Raw genomic sequence first — 26,413 nt, forward strand, 5'->3', positions numbered from 1 at the left:
GTCCACAAAGGAATAACAAAAGAATATTAGCCACAAGCTCCCATCCTCCCCTGTGTGCTTTCTCCAGTACCTGGGCCATAACTTGAACTCTAGCTATGTGAGTCTTAGTCAGGGCTTTATCCCGTTGTCTCATGGGGTTGGACTTGGGTTTCTATAAGCTTCACCAGATAGCATATATTATCCACTGGAAGTAGATACTTGACAAGGAAAGCTCCAATTACTCATGCATTTAAAATTTAATAAACATATCTGAACAACAACAAAAAAAGACATCTACATTTTTTTCACCAAATACCATAAAAGATAATTTTCTCAGGAAATTAATGTTATTTGCTGACATGTATTAACAAAGCTGTTTCCAATACTTTATTATTTGACATGTTGATTAATTTTTGTATTATGTGCTGCTTTCCAGGCATTGATGTAATTACCTGTGAGATTTCCTACCTGGTGTTGTGGCCTGATTTGCACAGTTGACGTGGTTTTTGAATACTTTTAGTCATAACGGACAGCTGCTTTCTCTCACCATCATGGAAACGGCTTCTTCAGGGACAGCTAACAGTACACAGACTGCCTTGGCTTTGAACGTTAATGGCATAATTAAGAGTTTTTGCCTCCTCCCAGTTGTTGGCACCTTCTTGTATTTTATCGTGTTAATGCTGCATACTCTCTGTTCAGAAGCATCCTTCAGGGACAGCACTCGTTACAGTCTATTTGCTCATATGTTAGTGACAGACACCATACTATTAACTCTGTCAGTTATGCTACTTCTGTTCACAGTGATGAAGTTGAAGATTCCTGCTGCAGTTTGTTACATCATGGTCATCATGTCTGGGGTCAACTTCCTTAATACTCCACTCAACCTGGCAACTATGTCACTGGAACGTTACATTGCAATTTGCTTTCCACTACGACATGCTGACCTTTGTCGAGTAGAGCGGTCAAGGATAGTCATTTTTGTCAACTGGATGCTTGCACTCTTACCATATGTTATGGATATGTATTTTCTACTTACCTCTAAGCAAATTATTATATTCTCCCAAACAGTGTCATGTAGTAGGGATGCACTCATTTTCACATCTGCCCAAACTACAATACGGACACTAGCCCATACCATTTACTTTATACTAGTTGGTTCAGCAATACTTTTTACTTACATAAAAATTATGCTGGAGTCTAGAAAAGTTACAGCTGATAAGGCTTCTGTTTCAAAGGCCCGAAAGACAGTAACACTTCATGCCGTTCAACTTGGATTATGTCTTGGAGCTTTTGCTTATCCACTGTTAGAGGCCCTGCTAAACAAACTAAATGACTGGCTCAGGGAAAATTTATCTTATGTGAACTTTTTCATTTTTATGCTGATCCCAAGATTTCTCAGCCCTCTGATTTATGGCCTGAGGGATGAGACCCTCAGAAGCTACATGAAACGATACATGCCATGTTATTCTTCAAAAATATCTACTGCTGCAGGATGCAAGTAGACTATACAGAACTAATGAATGAATGTTGTTCATCAAACCTTGGTGAACAAGCAATAATAAATATATATATATATATATATATATATATATATATATATATATATATATATATATATATATATATATATGGGTCCCTATCAAATGATAAAAAACTCATCTGATGGAAACATTTGGCTGAAACCAAAACATAGAAAGCTCAAAACACTGAAAACTCATTTGACTGAAACTCAGAACACTGAAAATGATATATGCCATCTTCCCCACAGTAGTGCGATCCTGGAATTAGTATATATAGTTAGGGGGATGGGGGGTATAGCCCCCCCCCCCACATACTTCATACATTTTAAACCCTACACATGGATACTTATAACTACAATGAATAACTGTTTGGAGAAAATATTTACATAAACTATGTGGAAGGCTATGGCCACCACACACCCCATTGTGGGGGGCTGTGCCCCCCACACCCCCTGCTAACTATATATACTAACTCTATATACTAACTCTAGGATCGCACTACCGTGGAAAAAAGGGCATATAGCATTTTCAGTGTTTTGAGTTTCAGTCAAATGAGTTTTCAGTGTTTTGAGCTTTCTATCTTATAGTGTCAGTGAAATGAGTTTCTATCAAATGAGCTTTCTATCATTTGATAGGGACCCATATATATATATATATATATATATATATATATATATATATATAATTTTTTTTTTAAATGTGAAAAAAAATTTTCTTTTTTCTGAAAGAGGTGTAAAATAAATATAAAATTATTTTAGATCACATAATATAAACATCAAGTAAAAATGTACAAAACATAGGAGGTAGTAAATGTTGATTCACCAGGACAAGGGTGCCAATACCCACAATGCTGAACTACCATAGAAATCATATGACACTCCTATGATGAACTTCAGCATAAAAATAACATGTTTCAGGATCTCCATGGGTTCATTGTAAACAGTTATTTCTACTCATGACTAAACTGACATAAATATCTTATAACACTTCTGTCAACACAGATTAAAGCAAGACTGTCTGTAGAAAGTCATCAAATCACCAGCAGTGTATTTCTGCACTGGAAATGTTGAGCAGAATCACTTCCTCCAGTATAAACTCATTTCATATTTTACTCTTGAACCTACACTGCTTTTATATATTGCCAGGCTTATTAGTCCTACCTCTAGAACTATGTGTACATATATCTGCAGAGTGATATCCAAAACTGTAATATTTTAAAATTAGTCCTAGGTCACAATTTCCTTTTTAATCATCATGTTTAAAATATAACAAGTAAATGCCACTTTTGTTTTGTACAAATAAGGTGCAGTACATGTACTCATTGTATATCATCTATCTATCCATCTATATAAAGCATAAAATCCTGGGAATCCAAGGCCAGCAGTGTGGTATAGAGGAATAAAGCCTTTTCTATGGCCCAGAGGACCCATATTCAATTAACAGCTCAGGTGTCTGAAGCTCTGGCAAGGAGGGAGGGATGGGAATCCCCATCCACAATGGGGACTAGTCCAGGGATGTGATAAACATAAGGTAGGGAGTGGGCAAATAAGGTTAGGTCATAGCCCCCCCAGCATGCACAAGAAGCTGCCAGTACTGAGCCCCAGGATGGCTTTAAGATCAAACCTGGTCCCAGTTTACTTGGAGAAGTCCAGGGAAAGAACGAGGAATAGATAAATCCAGCAATGGATGGGTGCACTGAAAAGGCCGAACTGAATAGCTTTGGGTGGAAGGGAGAAAAAACGCTGGGAGACCGAATGTTTACTGCTAAAGTTAGTGGAATGGAAATGTTTGGGTAACTGTTTGAAAGTTATGTTTAGAGTAAGTACTAGGTAAAGACACAAATTTAGTGCTGTGTGTGTGTGTGTGTGTGTGTGTGTGTGTGTGTGTGTGTGTGTGTGTGTGTGTGTGTAAATGTTTTGGCATATGCGTGTGAGCATTTGCTGGTTAGAGTTAGAGTAAGGCCTAGGTAACAGGATAGTTTTAGTGTTGTGCATGTTTGATACTGCTTGTGTCTATGTCCAAGTGTTTTGTGTAGTGGTACTGTCAGGGAAATGATTTTTTTCATAAGGAAATACAGATGATTATGGATATTAGGGGCAGGGTTAGCTTTAAGGTTAGGGTTAGAGTTAGCAGTCCTGTATAAGAAAGAGCAAAGTAGTAATGCTGTTATTGACGTTGGTGTATTAGTACATCTATTTTCTGTACTGTGAAGTAAAGTCTGTTATTCATTCATAAGCTAAATCATTATCATTTAACCACCAGCTTGTTACTTATTCTTTCTTTCATTCTTTGTTCTTTCATTCACCCATGATAGTGGACTAATCACAACTGACCCATTTCAGCCACAACCCAGGTAGTTACATATCAAAAAAGAATTATGCAACACAGTTATTCAAAATGCTACGCAGAAGTTATTGGTATAAAGCAGTTTACAGTAACGCAGCATAGCTCATTTACAACAAATATAACTAGTACATTGAAGCAACAGTATTTAGGAGTATTTGAGTTATATTTTCATTTATATTCATGACATGGTAAAGAGTAATTTAAGCTGAACATTTCTTTGTAATTTCATCAGTTAGGTTGCTTTTTTAGCACTATTGCTGGTGTCTATGTATGGGGTGATATTATGTGATGCCTGTATGTTGGAAATGGTTATACTTGGCTCTGTCTTGAAGGTTTTGGAGGAACTTAAATCTAGGTTTGAATATACAAATGGTGCTTCTGTCTCTAAATTATGTTACCCTATGTTCCCCAGAGCATCTTTTCTTCCTTACATCTAATATTCCCCTCTGACTCACATTGCTTTTTATCTTTTGATACCAGACGTGTTATCCACCGCACTCATACAATCTGATTGTGTTTAGGGGAAGCTCCTGAATATCTTAGATATTACTGCTCCAACAAGCACATTTTATTCTTCCTTTCCTCCAAATAACATGCATATTATTGGTGCATGCTACTATGCACATTTCAACATTTGCTTCCCAAATATAGATGCAAAATTCTGCATTTATCTATTCATCTTTTCATATGAAAATCCCATTCTAACTGCATCCATTGTCCTCAGATTTGTTTTCAACAACTTCCTTACCCATATATTTTGGCTTTCCCATTATTACCTCAGAAAATTAGCTACCTCCCCTATACCTTTCTATCACTACCCCTTCCTTTTATAATGTAATAATAGTTTTCCCACCTGTTTTTTCCTTCAGTTCTACTTTACCTGACTTACATTACACCTATCAGGTACACCACATGTCCTGCTAGATTACTGTTGCCCTTGTTACTAATTAGAAATAAGAGAATAACTTAAATCTAGAGCCAAAAATGACAAAAAAGGTACAAACAATACTAACAGTACCTCACCATAGAGACATGTTACTTGCCATCCTTCCTTAATTCATGGAGTGCCTCTTTTAATCTTACAAACATCTTTGTATTCCTTGTTCCTTATAACTCATATTTAGATGAAATCAAATAAACCAGGATTTAACCCTAATCACAGTTCTTCCATTTAATTTTACCATGCATACAGAGACCACACAGGAAATTAGTAAAGTTAGCACAGTTCCTAAACCTCCTAATACCACTGCCTACCACCCTACCTGGTCTGCTACACCTTAACTTACAGCCTCTGTGTCATTTAGTTCTAAACTAACTTATTAATCTCTGTTGTCTATCACATTTCATGGTGGCTGACTTGCCTTAAACCACCAAAAGATACTGTAACCATAAAGGGAGCTAGGGACAAAACAAACTGGTGGAAGAAGCAAATTAAAATAGCCTAGTGATGCTGAGCTAATCCTTAGTGTTTAAAGTTAAATAATCGTCCTTTCCAAACTGCATTGACTTTTCTCCCATTCAGGGAAACCCTAGTCTGGTGTATTCCCTGCACATATTTGTGCTTGCATCAATTACAAAAGCCTAGTAAAGCTGGGCTAACACTTAGTGTTTTAAGTTAAATTAATTCTATATTAATTCTTCATAGACTTTCTCACACTTTTCTGTAGGCAAACACACCTCTCTATTTCTATACACAGTTCATTGTTATAGATTATTATATATATTTTTAGGTATATACTTGTTGAGATTGTTTATATGTTGTTGATATTTTATTGCTAGCGAGACTTTTAATTTCTCGATCCTGAATGTATATACAGTTACATTGTATTTCTTTATGATCATGGGAAAATCATGCTGATTGGTTTAGATTGTGCTTTTGGCTTATCTATGATTGGTGGGTTGTGTCTGAATGAAGGTTACTGTTCTATTTAAGTGTTGGTTTATTAAGCTGATTTTAATGGTCTGACGAAAAGATTTTAATCGTGAAAGTGCTAACTTGTTTAAGAATATTTATATAATAAAGTCTACATAGATGTTTTATAACTCAGCCATGCGTCGGTACCTTTATTATATTTCTTTAGTAATCCTATTTAAGCAACAATAACCACCACTTTCTTTTTTCCTTTTTTTCAGTCATAAACCTCTTATTGCCCCTGCCTACTATCTTACCTAGTCTGCTACACCTTAATTCCTACAACAAGTAGTCAGCAAGCACATCAGTGACTGTTAAAGTCTCCTAAAATTATTTTTATTGAAGTATGTTGAAAGAGACCATCAGCCAAGCACACTTCTAAGCTAAAGTCATTGTACATGCAGAAACCACACAGGAAAATAAGGACATCATCCCTCGCTATAATCAGTCTCACTCCAATCTCTTACCCTATTCCCATTTCCCACACACCTCCAGCTACTGTGCACTTCCACCCCAAATCTCACTATCCAATTTAAACTGACCCATCTTGCACAGCTAATTAACTGTGTATCTGACTACCCAGCAGACATTGCTCCGCCACACTTCCTAATTTATCTCTATATCTTGAGATCCCAAAATTTGTGTATTAAACATCATTCCTTCCTCTCCCATTTGGTACCAGAAAGCTACCAATTATCTATTTACTTCTACCTATATACCTTACTCTTGCTAATCCTGCAGTACTCCTGCATAAATACCTCCTTGTCTTACCTCCACACCTACTTCATAATAGCCGGTCTTCTGCACCATTCCTTACTCTTAGCTGTTGGTCCTTATAGCACTCATATTTCTGATCAACTTGACTTCCTTTATCAACATATCCACCTATGGTGTACTTTGCCCTCTACTCAGCCTCACTAGCTTCATCAGTTAACTCAAAAAAACTTAACCCCATATTGCCATAGCTGCCTCCCTTGTCACCACTTCATTTATACACCTCTAGAAGCACAAACTACAAATAAGCAACACCTTAACTCTTGTATGGTAAATAAAAATCATATAAAAGTAAAATGGAATCATACAATCAGCACATCCATCATAGTATAACTTTAGGTGATGATATTCACTCTAACCCAGGACCTGCCCCACCTTCTTACCCTATTCATTCCATGACTATCTCCATCGCCTCCACTCTACTCATTACCTGACAAAATGAACCTGCCTACATATATTCCACATAAACATTAAGAGTATCTGTAATAAAACATCAGGACTTCATGCATGCATATCCCATCATTTCCTTGACACTTCTAATTACAGAAACATGGCTAAAACAAAACAACAAAGATGAGGAAATCCTTCCACCAGATTACACTATTTTAAGAAGAGACAGAAAGCACAAAATACTGGGAGGTGTCACAACCATTTCTAAAAATACTCTCAACCTTATCATCTCCCCTCTAACTTCTCCAAAATTCAACAATACAAAACTTATCTGCAAACTCCTCAGACTCAGTCAGCACAAATCCTTATCCATCATTGGGATTTACATCCCTCCTGGTAAAAATGTCAGCACTACTAAAGATTTCCTTTCCTTGATCACTTCCACCATCCTTCAAGAAAAAATTATTTTAGGAGTCTTTAAAATCAACATTGTTCTTCATTAACTCAGACACCACTCTCCATGCCTTCAATCTTTATGGCGTCACACAATTAATTAACAAAACCACCCACTACAGCAACAATACTTACAGGAGAATATGTATAGACTGGATACTTACCTCTTCCCCATATAACATCTCCTCCTCACATTCAGTTTCTAATGCCTAAGTGATTATACCACCACCACACTTATCATTAGGACACAACATTTCACCTAAACATTATCACAGAAATTAAATATGCATCCCTTCTCACTTTCAGAAAGATACTTGTATCTATAGTCTATAACTATGCAAGTGGCACCACTTGAATTACCTCCCTCTAGAAGATGAAGCCATAGATGAGACCAATAGACATATGTAAACACCCTAAATGACTTGGCCGCCCTGGCTATCCAGCAGCACCAAGTCAGTCATGAAACAGAGAAACAATGCCTGGAAAGCATGGATCACACCTCATTCAGTCAAAAAAAAAAAAAAAATATATATATATATATATATATATATATATATACACTATTCCAACCTTCAGATCAAAAACATTAAGAACTAAAAAGCTCCCAGATCCACTATAAATGAAATATTAACCCAGGCCTCACTACTCAAACAGTGTTGACATAAAAATGATAACAGTAACACTGCCAGTCTATTCAATTTCCATTTCATATACTTTGTCTGATGTTTAGTAAATAACCAAACTCTTTCCTACCCCCATTTCTCTACTGGATCTCCTTCTCACCCTCACATATTTTCTATGCAACCATTGCCTACCTCTATCATTATAAAACTTCTTCAACTAATGCATACAACCCTTGCCCCAGATCATCTACCTGCTGAATATCTGTAGGATGTTGCTGAAGCAATAGCCTACCCAGTATCTATCCCTATATATTGGCCTATTACAGAATCCTATGTCTCTTTCCTCTGAAAAAATGCTATATCCCACCTCTGCAGACCTATTGCCATTCAATCCTCTTTATCTAAACTTCTAGAAAACTGTATACAAACCCATATTACTCTCCCCCTCACCCAGAATAGTCTTCTATCCTCTGCCCAGCATGGATTCCAGCCTCGCCACGGCATTACAGTTGCCTTCGGCATTTCACCAATACAACTAACTCACATAGGAAGAATGGCAAACTGATGTCAGCTGTCATTCTCAACCCCTCCAAAGTCTTCATCACTGCCTCTCATCCTATACTACTACATAAATCTCTAAATTTGGGCTAGGTGGTTCCTCACAGTCAAGGTTCCATAATTATCTTTCTAACTGATAGCAGACAACAGCAAAACAAGTTTTCATCTTTTCTCCCAGCGTACACAGGCAGGCATACCTCAAGGCTTTATTCTCACTGTCATACTTTTTAACATCTTCCTCAACAAACTGTCGTCGCTCACAAAATTAGCCATACTAGTTCAATATGCTGATAACTCCACCCTTATTTTGCCATGCCCATAATTCTGACAACCTTCAAAAAATCACACAAGAATCCTTCACTTCAGTAGAGTCATGACTAACTCTAAGCTATACCTCAACCCCATTAAAAGTGAACTTCTCTGTTTCACCACAAAATGCATACAACAAAACACAGACAACAAAATGTCTTTATTTATAGTCTGTAGAAACAATACCAAAAATTGAGTTTGTTCCTCACATAAATTTATAGGTGTTTACCTAGATGAAAATATGAATTTTGACTACTACATTCAACAGATTGTGAAGAAAGCCCACCAAAAGCTAAGCTCTCTCTGTAGGATAAAACAGTATCTAACAGATCCTGCTAGAGAACATTTAGCCTGTACCGTTCTTCTCCATACCCTGCTCCAGTCTTTACAAACCTACTAGCAACACATCTAACCAACCTAGAACAATGTTACAAAAATAGCTAAATGTGCTACCAACTACCAACACAGGACCCACCACTGTCTAGTTCTCAAAGAACAAAATTGCTAAAATTACCTCACTACCTAAGCAATGCTGAAATACTAACAATACATAAGCTCATCTAGCAACTGCCCACCTCTGTCTGCAATCAACCAACAACACTCTTGCCCTAAATCCCTACACTCCACATATAAACTCTTAGTACTAACCTCAAAATGTAATAACACCCCCAGTGGCTCATTAAACTCCACCTACCCAGCCAAAACTTGGAATTTCATGCCACTCTCATTTAAACAGGGACAGTACCACAGATATTTTAAGTCCTCACTAAAGTCACACTTATGCAAATCAATGATCTACCTTTCTCCAAGATAGCCATTAAAACTAACCCCTGCCTGCTTCATCCATCTCGCCTTAGTTTTTTTTTTCCTCTTTTAGCACTGCAGACCTCTTACTAACATACTACAATAACCACATAACCTTTTCAGTACAACACTCGTGTATCTCACCAAATCTAGTTTTTCTCTATCAGTAATCCTTTGCTACTAGGCACCATTTTTTTCTATAGTAATAAACAGGGAAGATTCTCTAAACAATATTTTATAAATGTTGTACCCCTCTTTCACTGTATAGTATTTGATTTAATTTTTTTGATTTATTAATTCACTTACTGTTACCTGTTTGTGCTTTCATATTTGGATTTGCTGTTTGTTATTCTTGCATGTGTTTCTATAGAGCTTTGTCACCTTGGGACTCCTTTGAAAAGAGCTTTTGCAGCCATACAGACTTTCCTGGTCAACAAATGCAATAAATAAATGAAAAATAATTTATTGCTATGACAACATATGAGTAGTAAACCTGGAAAACTTATTGGAAAAGAGGAATATAACTTCATAACGATCACTTTGCTTTCACCTTGTTTATTCCTGTACCCAACCTTAATGAACAGAGCCCAGATTGATATCACTACTCTCTCTATGATACCAAAGGTTACTTATATACAGACATCTTTACCACCCTTACACTATTGGATATGTCTAATATTTTGTCCCTCAATTAATTCATCCTCATAATATAAGCATTTTATATTTATGGGTAATTTCAAATTAAGCCTCTTACAGAAGCACAGAAACCAGGACCTTCTCACTCTTAATGATAATCACTTCAAAAAACTTTGACAGCCTTCAGAATGCCGAACCATTGTTTAGGACAGTATTCCCTTCTTGATGTTTTTATAACCAGTAACCCATAAAAAGATGACTCCCTGTCAACATTATCCATATAGCATGAAGATCAAGCTAACATTTTTATTGTTAGTTAGACTTCCCAGTTCATAGGCTAAGGATACATTTAATGCCCTGCACTGCACCTCTATGATTCTTATGCAGCCTTTCAGGCTTTCACTTGCACTAATTGCCTGGTAACCATTTTACCATCTCCATCTGATGGCAGTTAAATGGTACCCAGTAATAACATTAATATTTCAGTTAAAAACCTCTTGAGTTGAGGAACTCAGCCTAGACAAATTGGAGGCATTCTGTTTTCAGCATAGAAACCACTCCATATTACTTCATGATCTCTTTAAAAAGATATACATCTTGTACCCCAGGTAGCAGCAAACTAAGTCAGTGCATGCTAGAATTTACTGGAAAGTAGTTAAAGTAAATCAATATTTCTTCTTGACATTGGTGGTCTGAACTGTAAACCATATGTTTTTTCTGCACACACATAGTGAGTTGATTTACCACTGCTCCTAATCCACTTTCTTTCATTCATAATGCAGATAGTTCTTCTCTTCTCTCTCTCTCTCTCTCTCTCTCTCTCTCTCTCTCTCCTCACTCAGAAAAATGGCTACATTTATTTATTTAAGTTTAAATCATTTACTAAACAAGAATAGTACCTCCTTATAAAAATGCTTCTACATAAGATGTATTGTCAAAATAACATATCTGAAGCACCATAACTTAGCTGTAGACTATATAGATCAGTCTTACAGGCTAATATATACAGTTTATTTTTGTCCAAAAGCATTTTCCATCTGTATACTTTCCCAGCTTGTCAAAATTCAAGCTCCTACCTTAGCTGAACATTATACACAAATCTCTATCCTAACCTGCCTCATCAATCTTCTTTAGAAGATTGTTGCTGGATAGATAGAATGGTTCTTGAAAAATAATAGCATTCTAACAGATTCCCAGCATGGCTTAGTGGCAGGAAGAAGAACTGCTATTGTGCTATGGCTTGTAAAAGATGCCCACTACACCATCAGAGATCATGTGCTTATTATTATTAATTCAACAGAAGCTCTTGATGATGCAAACTGCCTTGTCACCTCATCTCCATTCAATGATCTGCAGGCTTTGTTGAAGGACCCCTTCACTAGTTCAAAGACTACCTTCACTTAAAGCTTTTTTTGGCTCAGGCTTTCCTGAAGAATCTGACCGATAGGAAAAGACTACTTTAACCAGAAGTCCTTCAGAGCTAAAGCAGGCAAGGTACTCTCTGCCACTTGTATTGTACAAGCTACAATACCCTAAGGCTCTTTATGTCGGCCCTACCTTTCTACCTTTCCATTGTCTAAATGACCTTTTACAAGCATACATAAAAATACAGGTACAAGAAGTTCATTTTTTTAAATCTAACTAACATCCCACAAATGTCCAGCCCGTTCCTTTTTAATTCATCTATATCATGATCTCTTGGTTATTTCATTTGATTTTATCTTTACTATACATTCAGGGAATGTACTCCACTTGTCCATGACTCTGTCTGTGATATAGTATGTCCTAGTATTTCCTCATGTCTAAGCTGAATTTTGTACCCCCATCTGGATACTGAGACCCCTTCTACCTTTCTGCCTCCACCCATACTTACTTCCTTTTCTGAGGTATTCTTTCACAAGTCCCCTGAATAGTTTTATGGACCCAGATTAGGTTCCTCTTTTCAATGATTTCCTCTCTGGAGTACATTCCAACCTAACGAGCATCTAGTTATGTGCCCTTCCTTTCATCCTTTTCACCAACATGGTACCGTCATCTGCACCATCTCTAAGAGTTTTGCTATCATCTCATTGTATGGAGTCCCAAATTGGATGCAGTATTCCAGTTATGGCCTTACCACATCCTGGGTGCAGTACTTTAACTATGACCTTACCACTAATATACATAGCTAGACAATTATCTTCTTATATCGGAAGTCTTAAGTCCCATAAGATGCTGCCCAGCATTATGCTAGCCTGACTACTTGCTTTTCACTCTGCATTTGGTGATTTGTCACATATATGATTTTTTATTAGCTCATTAACACCTTCATGGTCTGGAATGGCAAACCTTTAGCAGCCTGCACACATCCTTGCATTCCAGAACATTTTCTGAAAAATAAACTCAAAAAGCATAAGATATACAAATGTAAATATTTTGTTAACAATAAAAGCTATTAAAACTACACAAATACCAATGTTATCAGTATGATGTATTCTTTACAGTGATGTGCACACATTGTATTTTCCATAAATACTGTAATATATTATAAGACACACAAACCCCAAATTATACTTTTATAAACCTTCACAAATAAATTGTCATATCTTGAAAACTGTACAGTCTAGACGTATATTGTTACAGCATCTTTATTAACCAGACATGAGCTTTCATATGACTACAAGAAATTCCTCTATGAGTGCATGTTTATTAAGATATTTACAGAAATATGAAACATAAGCTTAATTGTATAATTAGGAAATCCAAATAATACTGGATATTTCTGAAGGTGTGCAAGCTACAGTGTAGGTATCAAAGACAATTTTATTCAACATCTAGGGTTTCACTTAATGTCATGCAACAGTTTTAAATCACCCAGGTTTTGAAGTTTTAGGTACATATGGAAATATTGCATATTTTTGTAATGAATAGCCACTAACTAGCAATATTTCCAGTACAGTGATATAAACCAGCATTGACAATGAATTGCCCACTGGTGTTTCACTCCATACACCTAAATAATGTGTAGGCCTCTCTGTTATAAAAATATGAACATAAATTTGAAAATATGAGTAATAATTGATAAATAAAGATTAATTTTCCACTGAAGGCTATCCTAGATTAACAGTCTTAGTGTCATTTTGTTAATAATCCCTTGCCCTTTCTAATACTGCCTATTATTAGCTGGTAAATCACTTAGTTAAAGAAGCCTGACCCCAAAAAAAAGTTCTGGACGCCATGGACGTTTTAAGTCTGGGTGAGTTAGAGAATGGGTTCTCCAGCAGGATGTTAATGTACAGTTAATGGTGGCTCAAAAACAAGTCCACCTCTTCATAGCAGCATGTTAAGCTACCGTGAAGCTTGGACTGTAAAAAAAGCTAACAGCCGCCATTTCTTATACTCAGTTAACAGCACATTGCTGTTTAGCAAACGTAAAAGTAACAGAAAAAGGACGTTAACAAAAAGAAGAAAAGCATGTGTGTTTTATGTTTCTGAGTGTGTTTGTGTGTGTGTGTGTGTGTGTGTGTGTGTGTGTGTGTGTGTGTGTGTGTGTGTGTGTGTGTGTGTGTGTGTGTGTGTGTGTGTGTGTTTATTTGCCAGCATGTGTGTGCGTTTCTGCAAATGAGAGTGAGAGAAAGAAAGAGAGAGAGCATGCCGACTGCAACAATCCGTCCGTACTGACTGACTTTAATTTTTAGTAATTTAGTGAATAATTAGCAAAACAGCATTGTGCTAAATTAGATACAGTAAGTCTGGTGTGAGGGGAGAGCTAGCTGCAATGACTTGAATTTTATGTTTTTTTTTTAACATAGCACATCTAAGGTTATGTGCACTGATAAAGTGGTTGTAATTGTGAGTGTGTGTGTGTGTGTGTGTGTGTGTGTGTGTGTGTGTGTGTGTGTGTGTGTGTGTGTGTGTCTGTCTAGATTTCTGAATGTGCTTTTCTATATATATTTGTAAGACTATCAGTGCATCTAAATGTCTGTGTTTTCATGTGTAGACATTAAATACTTACATAACTTATATTATGGATGCAAAATACTTCATTCAACAGCAATTGCATATACTTCATCAAGTTTGAAACATTACACAAAGAAACTATTTTAAATCAAATAATTCAAATAATATATATATATATATATATATATATATATATATATATATATATATATATATATATATAGATCACTATCACTTCACCGACAGTTCAAATCTCCAAAAACGATATGGCCAAGACCATATCGCCAAAGATTTGAATTGCCGAAAAAGGAATAAAAACACATAACAACTTACTTTTACATTTTTGCAGGGGGTCCCCACACCCCCTACAACTTAAATATATGAACACCTTGATTGCACTGCAGTGAGGAAAACAGCAAATCCTGGGTTCCACACTGCACGGCGATCCCAATGCAAAATTGTAAACACAAAAAACAGAGAACGCTGTGTCCACGGGCTCTCGGGATGCTAAATTCACCTTAATGAAACCAATTACTGGCCAAAAACAGTACTGCTAAGATATAGAGATATATTGACCCTTGTTTATCTTAAAAACTTCGATTTATTGACAGACATAGTTAAGCGCTTTCACCCGCTATAATACGGGCTTCATCAGAACATCTCTAAAACCAACTGTTAGAATTTAAATAACAATTTTGGCGCCAATACTAAAAACATTTAAAGCAACATGAACGCATAAAAAATTTGCGCATCCTGTATGCTTTAGCTTCCAAACATCCCACAGTCACAAGACAAAATATAATCAATTCTCAGTAAAATATGTATACTTACTACAAATCACTTTAAAAAATTATTTGATCCATTAGTTGAAAAAAACTGTCAAAAGTGTGCATCTTTGTCATCGTAATCATCTTTAAACAGCATAATCAATCTCTGTGACCTCAATTCATCAGGCTTGTTCAGTTGCAATTGTTATAACCATAACAAAAGATGTCTATGCAATGACCAAAAAAGGTTTTTTAGTTCAGTTTAGTTTAGTTGTCTGTCATCAGCATAGTGTTATTTTCCTGTGAGTATACTGTATGATTTATGCTGATGACAGACAACTATTTACATTACCTGGAACATGGTAGGAGCGAGAGGCGCTATTAGCACATGGATGTCGGCGTTTTCGTAGTCGGTTATGTCAGCTGTTGGTGATGTGGATTGTCGGTGTTCTCGTGTCGGGTAAGTCAGTGTCAATTATGTGGTACGTCGACAAACTCAGGTAGAACCATATATATATATATATATATATATATATATATATATATATATGTGTGTGTGTGTGTGTGTGTGTGTGTGTAAAATACATGTTTCTTTTCTTATAATAGCTAGCTACAGGCCTCCAAATCTGACTCAAGATGCCCACTCCACCTATCTGGACCTCTTCAAATCTATCAGGATGCAACCTTTTACCCTGATCCTGGGCAACTTTAACTATCCAACCATAGATTTGAAGAAATACTCATGCCAAAATACAAATGCCCAGAGATTCCTTGATCTCGTCAATGCAAATGCCTTGGACCAGTTCGATGACACCCCCACATGAGGTGAAAATATATTGGACTTGGTCTAAACCAACATGAGTAACCACTGCAGCATCCCTACAGTGTTGTCATCCCTGGTAAGATCCAACCACAAAGCAGTCACTTTCTAAGTCGCCATCTCCCCCAACCCCCCTCCCAGCTATGGTCAAACAAAAAATCTTCTCCAAAGCTGATTACAACCTCCTGAGGGAAGGTATAAACAGTTTCACAGCCCCCTCCCCTCCACAGAAACTGGCACATATGCCCAAACATACACCAAAGTACTATATGAGCATTTATATAGCTGCATAGAATCAGGAATACCAGACAGGACAAAATAATCCTCCTCAAGAAAGAGTAAACCTGTCTGGTGGACATCTACAATAAATAAACTTTCTAATAAAAGGAACAAATTGCTGTCCAGGACCAAGAAGGAGCAGATGTCTAATTGGAAGCAATCTCTCCTTAGCCTGAACAAGCAAATAACCGCACTAGTGAAATCCTCCAAAGCAAACTTTGTGTCCAAACTGGCCACATCTACTAAAGACAGCCATAAGGCTTTCTTCACATATGTCCGTAATCTGCAAGGGAAGCACCCAGATTTGCTCAGAACTGGTGGTCAAGAACAACACATATACAAACCCTGTAGATATAGCCAACCTGCTGGCAGACGGGTTCAGTGAAAACTTCACTCCTCTGTCCCCCCCCCATTAGTAATACAGGACATCCCCAGTATCTGCCCCCCTCCCATTATTTCTAGGGAGCAAGTCATCACTGCCTTCTCAAAGGCAAAAAATACAGTCTCCATGGGACCCAATATCATCCCAGGCTGCATCCTACATGAACCCAAGCAGGAACTTTCAGCACCATTAAGCACTCTATTCAACCAATGCCTGAGTACCAGCTTTGTCCCAGCTGAGTGGAGGAGAGCTACTGTCATCGCTTTGCACAGAGGTGGACCATCCATTGATTCAGGAAATTATAGACCCATTAGCCTAACTAGCCTGATCTGCAAGGCCATATAGTGGATTATCATGGACCTCATTAACAAGGACATTGTCAACCTCCAGGTACTTGATCCCACACAGTTTGGTTTTGTCAAAAGGTGGTCATGCCTGTTAAATTTGGTCAACTTCTTTGAGACACTCACCAAGGTCATAGATGAAGGGAAGGCAGTGCACACCACCTACCATGACCTGGCCAAGGTCTTTAGTACTATTCCCCACTTAGGTATAATAGATAAACTCTCTCAACTAGGCATCAATCCATATGTTACCAGATGGGTAGCAAACTGGCTGGGTATACTTACTCCTGGGTCATTTCAAACACATGTGGAGAATGTTTTGGGAGTGTCACAGAAGGCTGTCAACCATACCCTGTTAAAATACCTGGTAGCAATGTGTAGCGATGTAGACGATTATATCCATTTTCCATCCACCCCATGGAGTGGAGAACTGTAATGCACAAGTTTTAGATTGCAAACTTCTCCTATGTACTCAGTGCAATCATAGCTCTCAACCTGGAAACATCAAAAATCTGGACAAGGCCCATGAAAAATTGGTACAAATCGGCGTGCTGTTTAACATAAAATTTGCATACATAATTATGCAACCCCACCCACTCCAACGGGATTGTGGGATACCAACTTTGAAACACAAACTGAAGAACAGACAACCAAAATATGGCACCAGGGTCCCCCTGCAGCCATTCCAATGTCCCATTACCTGGCTATTTCACCCCATTTACCAACTAATGTGTGCATACTGCTTTACTTCTACAATGATTATTTGGATTTTACTTTTACACTTTACAGCATAATGCACAAACACTAATCGACATCTGCTAAACAAAGAAGTACTGTCTCACAATGAAAATAGAATTGGCATTAAAACTTCACTGCCCTTGAAACTCACATTCATTAAAACAGCATTGAAACCCACACCACATCCAAAGAAAATGCATCTGGCCTGTGGTGGATAAAGAATACCTTTGGGCTGTTTTCAAATCATTGGCCCCTTGCACACAAAACAAGAATCATACATGTTTCTTTGATACACCTTCCTGAGTTTATTAAGTTATATTCCTTGTATAATATAGCACACTTGTTAGACAGACCACATTTTAAAATTATTGTTTGAACATTTTTCCAGTAGGCAATGAAACAAAATGCATGAACCAATAATGACAAAACTGCCCAATTCAGAACATTTCCACCATAAAAGTCTACTTCCAAACACACAATATATATATAAAAATAGAATGACAGTAGTGTAAACCATAGGCATCTTGCACAGCTTCTTGCACTTATTTTCAATTTAAGATTTTTTTGGGTGTGGGGGACAAAAGGCCAAAACCCAGGGACACATTTTAAACATTGCTTGTATAATTTTGGAAAGTTGCTAGAATAAAATGCTGTGTTACCACCATGCATTTCACTGGTAAGTCTTGAACCCAGGACCATGTGCACTACAGTTAGAGCAACATACCAGTATGCCAAATCAGTTTGTTTCTTGAAAAATAGTAACACTGAAACTTAAATGGCTATCATTTAGTGAATTCAGTTCTCATTTCTCACCATAGTTCTCAACCTCTTAGCACAAAAAACCTGGTCAAAGCCAATAATGGGGGAATACAGCCCCAAAATAAGGACAAATTTCAAATACTGAACTTATAAACTTAGAAAATTGCTAGAATAAAATGTTTTGTGTTACCATTTATAAGTCTGAAATTCAAATGTCTGTGTTAAATAAAATTAAGAATTCAATACACAGGAGGTTCAGATTCAAAAGTTTACTAGTGTACACCAGGAGGCAAAAAACGTACAAGTACAGAATTTTGTCTGACATGAAACAGGAAGCACACAATTTTATATAGGTTTAACATTTAGCTATGCCCACCTTACTGACATGATATGTCATAGGGCATCTACATCACTTTAGCTTACAATTCTACATTCATTAAGTCTGCTGATGCTGTACAAATAAAAAAAACTTTTCATTTAGATACAATACAGCCTTGCTATCCAGCTGGTCAGTCATAATGTCTTTCTGTAAAGTTACTTATTCAAGGTTTCATATCAGTTCGAATACAATAGCAGCTTCAGTCTTTTAATGCATGTCTTTGTTCTGTTACACTTTCTCACACAGCTGCGTGCTATCTGAGTAACACACATACAAGGCCAGATCATTCCAACAGGAATGAGCATAAGATTTCATTATTTCACTCATTTAATTTCCTGACCCAGCAGATAATCACTTGTGAAAAGCATAAACATTAAAACTTGCTAAGCTAGCATTCTGCCAGGGTCAGAGATCAGCCTTGCTTCAAGCCACACTGCAGTTTCAAAACTACTTCACATTTAGAGATGAATTAATTTTACTACTATATGATTAATAGAATAAAATGCATTACATACTACTTTGCTTTTAAACTAGCATTTCTCATGTATTCAAATACACATTTTTCTAACAGTCTGTCATTATTTAATGAATTCAGTCCTTCAGTGATTTGTCACAAAAATCCTGAAAGCCACAGATTTTATGAGGAACAGATAAAAAATACGGCATAAATTCACAAGTGGTGGTGGCTAGGGCCATTAGGCTCTTTTTACCTTGTACCCAAGGTACAGGGATTGAGCCTGAGTACCTCTAGCCACCAGGTGTATTACACTGGGGGCATTTTCGTGCGCACACCCCCACACACCCCTGCTTGTGTGCCATCACCACCACCACAAGTAAGCTGATTTAGTGTCTCTGCACCTTTAAAGGTCTAACTCCTTTGTGATAACAGTGATGCTTACAAGATATATATCTTCTGAGGATGAGTATACAGTCCTTAGTGTATTAATGAACTTATGTTGCTAATTATAAATAAATACATCAATAAATAACGGTCTTCTGGGCTGACATTAGCTTGTTAAAATAATCTTTGGTATGCAGTTTAATATCAAATAGTCTTGGCATGTTTTGCGTACCTTATAAAATTTCATTCTTACAGTTACCTATATAGTTATAACTTAGTGTGTGGGGCATTCACTGATGTCAAAAAATGCCACTGTACATTGACTCCTTAAGGTATGTAAAAAGTAAATAACATTTGCTGTTTGTATTATTACATTGCAAAATTGACTCTAATAGATTTAGTGCTCAAAAGAAAATGCAGGACTGTGACAGAATGCAGTCCAGGCATTATACCAAGCGAACAAGACTGAACTTTGCTTAGTCTACCTTGGCTTGTATTTTTTCTCCACCTTATTTAATATAGAGAACTACCAGTTCAATAAAATTCTTATGTTACAACCAGATGGTAGTACAAAATAGTTGTTATAAACTTTAAGTGGACCTTATAAGGAAACCTGAAATCTTTTCAACATATACGCACATTTTTATCAGCAATGTGTTGACGTGACTGGCGCATATTTTGCAGAATAGCACGCTCTCTTACCAGTTTAATGCAAAGCAGTGCTGATCTCTAGTAGTTCCCTAAAAACAGCCTTCGCCTTCTATTTATCGAAATTCTTGCACATGTATTACGCAAGCAGGCAAAGCACTGGCAATGGATAGAGACATTCTGCAGCACCTCTTAATCTGCGTCGGTAGACAGCTAACTACAAGATACTACTTGCCTTTCATTCATCATCAAACATCAACAAAATGACTGGCACCAACGTAGAGCAGCAAAATATTTAATAATAAGAACAGTAAATAAAGTAGCAAAGCTTTCAGGTATCTAGTACCCTTCTTCAGTGATAAGCACTGAAGAAGGATACTGGATACCTGAAAGCTTTGCAACTTTATTTACTGTTCTTATTAAATATTTTGCTGCTAGGGCAGCCAGAGTGGTGCAGTGGTTAGCGTTGTCACCTCACAGGAGAAGGTTCTCTGGATCGATCCTCAGCTGGAGTGCCTTCTGTGTGGAGTCTGCATGTCCTCCCTGTGGTCACATGGGTTTGCTCTGGTTTCCTTGCAAAGACATGCTGTAGGTGGATTGGACACTCTAAGTTGGCCCTAGGTGTGAGTGTGTGCATGTGTGTGCCTTCTGTGGAAGGTTGGGCGCTGGGCTTACAACCCAAAAATGTAAAACTCAACTGCTAATCATGAGCAGACAGGTGATCCGCTGTGGTAACCCTTAACTGGGAAAAAGCTGAAAGAAGAAGATTAAATACTTTGGTGCCAGTCATTTTGATGAAGTTTGCTGATTTGTTTTATTACTGCACCTTCATTCTGGGAAGTTTTTGTTGTGGCTTTTCATTCATCATTCACATTTCCCAGCATGAACACCACTCATATAGAGTCATTTGCAATATCCACAAGCTTAAACTTTCCACTACCTTGGTGACTGCAGAAGAGAGAAAGCAACTGACTGTAATTTTTAAAATCCTATTTATTTACGCAATGCTAGCACACACACATTTCCTAGGTTATGTGATCTTAACAAATGAAAGAAATTAAGTTTGTGAGAGATTGCAAGTGATGATGAAGCTATAAAACTTGACTCAGCGGGATGTCGAATATTGTGCAACACTTCATGAAGTTGTCTGGAACTGAGTGCATGATAGTAAAATATAAATTAAAAGGAGACCAGCTGTATACAGCCTGCTCCCCCACACCTGCTAAGTTGTAAGATATACAGAAGAGTGAAAATGTGCATACTTACAGGTAAAGAACTGCTGTCTTTCAGCCTATGCATTTAAGGCAAGCAATGTCCAAGGGATATAAGTGCCTCAGCTTGTGTAGCACACTTTAGTGATTCATTGTTGCAACAATTGCATATTCTTAGTGCATCTTCTGACTTGCTCCTAACCAAAAAGGTGCATAGGTCCATAAAACACTTCCAGAACACAAACGATGAATCCATTTCTAGTTAAGTTTTATGTAAGAGTTGGGTGCACAGAAATAGTCTGTTCTTAGAAGTGTTTAGTCTTTAGTGCACTGAACTGTGAAATACTACAAGTATTTTAAACTTTTGAGGACTTTCTTACTGCTTAAAGGTATTTGGATTACACAAGTTAAGATGCTTTGCAATGTGTGATGCGATCGGCTATGTGCTTTTACAATATGTAGGTTACAGGGAGTGATGTGTTTGACTTCAAGAGGAAATGAAATGCACACACACACCATTGCCTTACTTGCCGAGTCTTCTTTCTGGCCAGATTCCTTGTTCCCCCATAAAGAATCAATTGCAAGACTGCTGCTGATGTTCTGAACGTAATAAAGTGCTGCTGATAATCCAGCCATTCCTGCTTACATTTGAGCAGCCAGGCCAGCCGGAAATGTGTCCATGATGTGAGCACCTTAAGCTCATTTCTGACTGGCTGGTAGACCTGACAGAGCTGATGTCATTGTGCACATGATGACATCAATTCAAACAGCACAAAAATTGAAAAATTAAAAAAAAAAATCGGGAATCATGGCACCCCTTCATTTGGTCCCCAAAACTCGGTAAAAACTGAATAATTCGGTATGGTTGGGAGGGATGAGTGCAACAGATTGCTCACAGATACTTATCAGGACACCACTTCATCCTGAAACAGACCCATACATATACAGAAAGAGCTTGCCATCCCTGAACTGCTAGGTTGTGTGTGCAACAGATGGCAGCATAACAGACATCATGGCAACACACACTGAAAGTATCCATGATGGTACCATATGGGGGAAAAGTGGACTGATGGCTGCATTCTAGCAAGGTGAAATAGCTGAGGGAATACTACTGGGTAAGTACAGGAACACAGCTAGGATATAAGATAGGGATACCCCTCCCAACAATGTCCATGCTAACAACATATGAGTTTACTCCACAAAACAGGTGACTGTGGTTATCCACTTGAGCTGTGGCTAATGATCATGTACTGTGATCCATCCAGCCCTGTACAGGAGGCCTATAATAGAGCGCACACAACAACAACAATGTGAAACACCACAGAGCATGTGTTTGCTGTATTGAAAGCCAGGTTCAGAAGTCTGGATATATCCAGAAGCACACTGCAATCCACACCTGAGAAGGCAGCACAGATGATAAATGTGTGCACCATACTGCACAACATGCTAACTAGCGCACATGGAGGGCTTCCAGTTGCAGGTGTAGGTGAACTACCCCAAGAACCCCAGATGTCTGAAGATGATATCCCACAGGTATCAGTGTAGAAACAGAAGGACATAGGTGGCAGGTGACACAGGCATAGGCAACATAAGGTGCAACCACAGATGCAGGCACAGGTAACAGGGCAGCTACTGACCCACAACTTTGAGTCATGACAAGTCACACATATATGAGCACACAGACTAAATATTGCTGTACAGCAGCACATATTCCATCTAATGGCAATTAGCCACTAAATGTACACACTGAGTATCAGACATAACACCATAATCAGAATGTATATCATTATGAACATATGCAAATCTGTTATAACAGAGATCATTACACATCATTACAACACATTCCTATCTCTCCACTGTTATAAGTTGCAAACAAGTAAACAATGCAGGACATAATGCAGAACTTTAAATATCATATGCAAAATACATCATTGTAAAGTGTGGATAAAATCATGTAATAAATGGAGTCAGCTATGTTTATTAAACTATTGGACTCACGTACCATCAGACATGTCAACAAACACAGACAGATAACATTGCCAGTCTTCTGCACAGTAATCATCATTGCCACTGGGTGAGAATGACACTAATAGACAGAGTCAATCCAATGTCTGTTTGTAATCTAGGGAGCCCACACTGATGGCTCACACCACAGTCTGCTCTGTCCCTACCACATATGGAAACACTTGGCCCAGGTTGTTCCACAGATCTGACTGAGGGGGGTGACACCATCATGAGGAGGTAAAGAAGCATGACTGTGATTTGACTGTCTGATGTTGATTGACAGGCCCCCAGCAGATGGACCAGCAGTGTAACTCTGGGCACATTTGAGCATAGACACTGATGCCCAGGGGCAAGGTTGGTTCTGCTGATAGGGGGACTGTATTTCTCATGTGGCAATCGGTTAAGAACAGCTAGAGCATGCAGAACCCTGCTTGTTCTACATCACTGCTGTAGTACTGTAGTGACCAGGGATTCTACAGACCATACCACAAATGACATAATTTCATTCTGAGCAGCCAATGATGCCATTACCTCACAGTGTCTGTGCTCCCATCCTTCATGCAGCACACCCAGCTGATGTGCAACACGGTCTGTCACACAGGCACGTGCCAAGATGTCAGATCCATGACATTGCTGGGAACATTCATTTGCCTGTAGGAGTATGCAGACACCCTCTGAAACCTGCCCGTTTACACCATCTGCACACCTACATTTACTGCAATGGCTAGGCATCAATGTGTTGTGGGGAACTGTCTACATCAGCAGCAGCAGTCTCAACTTAGGTCTGTTGTTCACTGGCCACATCCTATCTGCCATCTTGATGTCCTGTCATTGTCAGAATGGCTGGAGAGGTTTCCTTCCACAACTGAGGCTACACCTGCATCCACATGACTGTCACCATCTTGACTGATCTGCATCATCATGTAACTGTCAAGTGTGCCAGAGCCATGCTACCATACTGAGACACTTCAGATCCCACATCATAATCTCTGGGTGGGTCAATGGATGATACAGATAGTTGTGTTAAAAAAAGAGACAGATGACACAGATCAGGACAACATGCTTACATCACATGCTGAATATCATTAAAGACATATAACACATATATCTCACTGTGATATTAGAGATAATACTGACTTACCATGAGGTCTTGTCTGTATAAGGGTCATGGAATCTACATAACAGGGAGCTGACAATTAGGTTACACAGCTAACATACATAACATATGTGATGATTACAAAAAAATAACACACATCTGAGAAGTCCTCCTGGGAAGACAGTGCAGTAGAAGAAGGATGCACTTTAATTATTGCATGGAAAAATATCAGCATTATTAATCACACCATTGCCAGCATGGACCATTCAAACAGCATTAAAATATACAGCAGGTTTTGCACAGACATACCACTTGTTTGTGCACTTGATAATGATGCAGTCTAGCCTAGGAATGGGTAGAAAGACACAGTACCGATGGAGGACAACAACAGACGTAACAGCAATGAGATGTATGAAAGATAGATAATAGTTGTGAGTTTGTGTGTTGTACTGTGGATCCTTCAGTTAGAAAGTATAGAGAAAAGAAAGTACTGTCTTGTATGCAGGCAACAGAATACTGACAGCATGACATATATAACATAGTGACAGGGGCTGCAGATACTCACGTGCCAGATATTGCAACTGTTGACCAGATGTCACTGTGCTGAAAAACAGTGACATTAATGTCATGTATCACAGGTCTGCTACACATTGCTGCAAACTATGAACCTATTGTGGTAACTTGCGTGGTCTGTCTGTACTTGCATCTGCATAGCTTGTGCCCCCACTGGATGTACCTGTAGTGTACAATGTTATGGAATATCAATATGATAGTAAACAGGAGTAACATGACATTATGCTGAGGAAATAACAGGTAGTGGTCACAGTAAGACCTGCCCTTCCCTGGTGTTGTCCATAAGTAGATGGACCTGTAAATATTAATGCAGACAACATTAAACACGTGTCTGTACTGCAGTTGTATGAATACATGCCATTACACTTACATTCATCATCATCACCTTGTGTCAATCTGTATGCATGGTCCAAATTTGCTGTTGTAACTCAAAAATGACAATACATGAATCTGTACGCAACAGCAATATACATTGATTTACACTATACTCACCCTGTCATGGACAATTTATCTTATCAGCTACCTATGACTCAGGCATCACTGAAAGTGGGAACATCTAATGTGCACTCATCTTTAAGTACCATTTGCACCCTACATAGTTAATGAGGTTGATTAAAATTCCAGGTTTTGGACTGCCATTTGGACACCTCCATGTAACTTCTTGAAATTCCATGCATTAACCAATAGCTCAGCACAGTAGGTAGTTTTTCTGCACAAGTACTTAGTAGGTATCATTAAACAGGAAAATGTGTAGCACATGCCCATTGCTTTACAATGATCTGATAACATGACATAACTGCACTTTTAAATATTGACTTTGATACATTTTTCAGATCAGACCATTGCCACCTGTGAACTGAGTGTGACCTCAGTCAGCATTTTTCCATTTATGCTACATTTTCTATATGAGTATTAAGATGGTTACTTCAAGGAGGCTGCAATATGTCCAGGCACCCAAATGGACTAAAGAGGAGAGCACACAAATGCTGAACATTTATATTGGAGTGGAGCATCAGATGAGAGCCAGTCTAAGAAACTTCACGATGATTGACATTTGGAATCGGATTGTGAGGGATCACCGATAATGTACTGAGATCTACCAGACTGGAGTGCAAGTTTGTCACCACTACAATGAGGTGCATCAGAGTGACACAGAGGAGTTCACTGGAGGGTCACCGAGGTGCAAAGACAGCAACTGGATCCCTACAGTAAGTGTCACAATCCTACATGTAGCTGAGCATTCTTACAGAATTTAGAGATAGAGTTGTGTTCCAAATCAGATACATGTTTTTTATAATCCTTAAGTAGCTGTTCTGACAATTAGCTCAT

At 38.0% G+C, this 26,413-nt stretch overlaps 1 protein-coding gene across 1 annotated transcript; it reads left to right on the top strand.

Annotated features, from left to right (window-relative positions):
• The first annotated feature begins 761 nt into the window (after positions 1 to 761).
• On the top strand, positions 762 to 1,481 carry LOC122802364 (odorant receptor 131-2-like). Its single transcript, XM_044071999.1, has one exon. It carries the CDS (start codon positions 762 to 764, stop codon positions 1,479 to 1,481), a length of 720 nt encoding a protein of 239 aa, XP_043927934.1.
• The last annotated feature ends 24,932 nt before the right edge of the window (positions 1,482 to 26,413 follow it).

The sequence above is a fragment of the Protopterus annectens genome, chromosome 5.part0, assembly GCF_019279795.1.
Source record: "Protopterus annectens isolate FY-2018-M chromosome 5.part0, PAN1.0, whole genome shotgun sequence".
NCBI classification, from domain to species: Eukaryota; Metazoa; Chordata; order Ceratodontiformes; family Protopteridae; genus Protopterus; species Protopterus annectens.